Below are 3,807 nucleotides of genomic sequence, written 5' to 3'. Positions count from 1 at the left end.
AATCAATAATCTAAACTAAAAAAAAAAAAAAACGTATATAAGTATATAATAAAATAGAAAATAAATTGAACGATAGAAATTGGAATATTTATTGCAAAATCAATTTTTCTACAAAATATAAATATGAATATATAAAATTAATTATACATATATATTTATTTATAGAATTTTATAAATTTAAAGATTTTAAAATTATCATAACAATACATTTAATTTTTGAAATATATGAATATACAGTAACAAAATTTGAATTATGTATTAAAATTTATTTATTTATTCATAATCACATTTTATTTGAACCATTTAATTTTTTTTATATATAAAAATAATTCTTTCTATATAAAAATTAGATAATATTTTTATATACATATAATTATATACATATAATTTAATGTATATCATGTATAAAATATTTATAATCTGATGCAATATTTAAAAATTTAATGCTATAGTTAGTGGTAAGTTTGTCTATGAATATTTAAAAATAAATAGTATTTTACAATTGCGCAATTTGATATTGATACTTCGTCAAATAAATGATAATTAAAGAACTAAGTGCAACTAATTGTAAATATCAACGTAAATGTCGCAAAACTTAAGCCTTAACCTTCGTTTACAATCTCTAAGATTATATATCTAGAATCTATAGTTTCTCCTTTTTTTTAGAAAGGTGTTTTTATAAAAACTAACAATGATTATAATACAAAATTATAATATAGTTTTATCATAATAATATTAGAATATTTCAATTAACAATTAAATATATATTTTTTTTAACTAAAAATTTTATTATTCTCCAAAAAAGTATAAATTTATAAAGCTTGATATTAACAATAAAATTATATTTATTTTATATATGTATATGTGTATGTTATATTTTGTATGTTTTATATATATACATTTATTATCACAAATGTCAAAAAAAATTCAATCTTAATCTTGTTTCATATTAATATAAAATCAGATTAAAACCAAATAAAGAAACAAATAAATGATAGAATATAAGATAATTCATAGAAGACAAATACTATCCGATTCTTATGTGATCAAACTCGATTTTTCATTGAAGCACATATAATTAATTTTATTTTTGATTTCTTTAATAATTCTTGTATTTTTATGATAACATTTTATATTAAGAAAAATTTTATTATAAAAGATCTTGTAATGAATGATATTATCATAAAAATTATATATAATTTGTTATGTACAAAATAATTTAATGCTCATTGAATTATCAATATTGTAACATTAATATAATAATTTTTGTTTTAATATAAAATTATTATATTATATATATTATATTATATCATGATATATATATATATATATATATACAAAATGTTAATATATTCATGAAATATCTTTAGAAAGTCGATTCTAGAGATCAAAACAAACACAAAAATTGTAAAAAAATTTATTGAAGTTATGTGAAGTTAATGAAGTCAATGAAATTATAATGTTCAGTTTTTATATAAAATTTTATTTTGTTTAGCATTGAAAATTCGAAAACTAAACGGAAGTTCGAAATGAAAGCTTTGATGTATTTTTGCATAAAATTCGAAAGCGATTGATTGTTGTTTTTTGCTAGGATTTTCTAGGATTAGTAAGAAATTTCCTTTGGATTTGGCCGATCAGGACTGTCAAGCCTTGTGTTAAGGATTAAGGAAAAGAGAAAAACTTAGATTTATGATAACAATTCGCTTTCGAAATGAAAAATTTTAACGAAGCATGCGATCTGTATATTGCAATTAATAGTTTTGTTAAAAATAGCTTTACTCTGTCGTAAATCTTGTGTTTGCATGATGATAAATGCTTCTTTTATTTCGAAAGCTAGCTACTACAGTTGATATACAAAAACCGATTGAAGCTTATTTATGAAGTTATAAGCAATTAAAGTTCCCATTAAATGAAGCAAGATGCAAATAGAATAAAATCGTTCTTTTTCTATTATATCGTCATTGCACTTTGTTCCACATGTCCCATCATCTTATAAGTTAATAAATAATAAATAATTCAATCAATAACTTTTTCTTATTTTTGCCTCCAAAATCAAATGGTGTCTCACAAATATATTAATAGTTATATATTTAAGTTATCATATAAAAATTAAATCAACTAATAATTATTCTAATTGGATTGAAAATTTGTTTCTAGTGATCACGGAACAAGCGCATATTGGCAGCTATTAAAACGCCTGAGGAAGTCGAAGATCAAACTTCTGTAATCGATGGGTTGAGAACGCGAAATTCGTGCTTTTCAGCTTTTTCTTCTTTTAACCAAGGTGTATAACTTATCAATGAGCCATGTTGAAGGTAGTAGGAGCTTCCTGGCTGCAGACACGCATCTCTACTTATATTCTCGTCGCCGTAGCTTTATTAGGAATTGGAGCCATAATTCTTGGTGAATTTGGACAGTAAGTTTATTAATTTATTACAATAATATTATTAATTTTATATATTAACATATAAATTTTATATTAACATATAAATTTAATATATTTTATAAAATGGAAAATATAAATACAATACAAAAAAAAGTATTGTGACAAATAAGAATATGTAATATTATTATTAAAAGTAATAATAAAAAAATAAAAATAATTATAAAAAATAAAATAAATATGAAAATTTATAAAATATAAATATAAAAATAGGAAAAATATTTTTAATAAAATTAATTTTAATTGTAAAACTTCTTCTTATAAAAAAAAGATCCTATGATATATAGACAATCCTATGTCTATATTTCTAATGCAACATATCTTTTCAATGAAATTAAAATCCTTTCAAAAAACAAATATTCTTTTTTGCAAGATTAATATTATTAAATTAAAGGAATTAAAATTAATGTACCATAATTTTAATTCCTTTATAAATATTTACTTTGTAAAAGTAAATATGTAAAAGTAAAAGTAAAATACATGCAATAATTTGCAACGTTCAAAAACATCAATTTTTAAGCAGTAATTAATTATAGACAAAATTTAATAGTTGAAGTTATGAATAAAGTTATTTCAATAAGTTACTTCAATAATTTATTGTTTAAAACAATAATAAATCGCAAAAAATTATAATCTTAAATGGCCAAGATATATAAAAAACGGATTAACTATAATAGCTAAACAAATAAATATTATTCAAGCATTTTAATACATATATAAATAATTACTTAAATTATTTTATTCGAAAACTTTAACTAATTATTTTTTCAACTCTGATAGTAACGAATTGGATGAGACCGATCACAATATGGATCGAGTAACGCGACATGTGGCTTCTCGAATTCGTTCTTGCTGCTATCGTAGTACGACTGGTGCGTGCACATGCTCTGTTTCCGAGGTTCAAATACTTTTGCGTACTTAATATATTTGTTTATCTTGTTCGCCGCGTGCACAACAGATAATATAATTTCGTCGAACAGATAATAAAAGTTACTTTATACACATATATATATTTATATCTGCTTTGAAATGTGTTCGTCGTTGTTATTTACATCGGTTGTTATCATTGCGTGTGGTATAAATTAGCTTTGAATATAGCTTTAATTTAAATTTTTTAAATATTATTTTATATATTATTTTTAAATATTATTTTATATACCTGTTATTTTTTATTTAATTAATTATTGATTTATTACTATCCTTATTCTTTATTATCACGAATGCTTATTATTTTCTTATTGATTTTTGATAATTAATTTTAATAATATTTTTGAAAATTAAGCTAAAAAATAATTCATTAAATAAAAATTTATTGTGAGATAAAAATATATAGTATATAAAAATATAAAAAAATTAAATATTAT

General features: G+C 20.5%; 1 protein-coding gene across 2 annotated transcripts in view; it reads left to right on the top strand.

Annotated features, from left to right (window-relative positions):
- The window catches only part of LOC102679789 (putative phospholipase B-like lamina ancestor), a 9,693-nt gene that overhangs the window by 3,001 nt on the left and 2,885 nt on the right, over positions 1-3,807 (top strand). For both annotated transcript variants that reach the window (XM_006616195.2, XM_006616194.2), the window contains exon 2: positions 2,158-2,416. In XM_006616195.2, coding sequence (XP_006616258.1) covers positions 2,307-2,416 — 110 coding nt within the window. In that variant the 5' untranslated portion in view covers positions 2,158-2,306. The remainder of the gene's footprint in view (positions 1-2,157; positions 2,417-3,807) is intronic.

This window comes from Apis dorsata, unplaced genomic scaffold (genome assembly GCF_000469605.1).
Source record: "Apis dorsata unplaced genomic scaffold, Apis dorsata 1.3 scaffold_256, whole genome shotgun sequence".
NCBI classification, from domain to species: Eukaryota; Metazoa; Arthropoda; class Insecta; order Hymenoptera; family Apidae; genus Apis; species Apis dorsata.
Note: the sequence above shows the minus strand (reverse complement) of the source record. Positions and strands in the feature narration are given on the sequence as shown.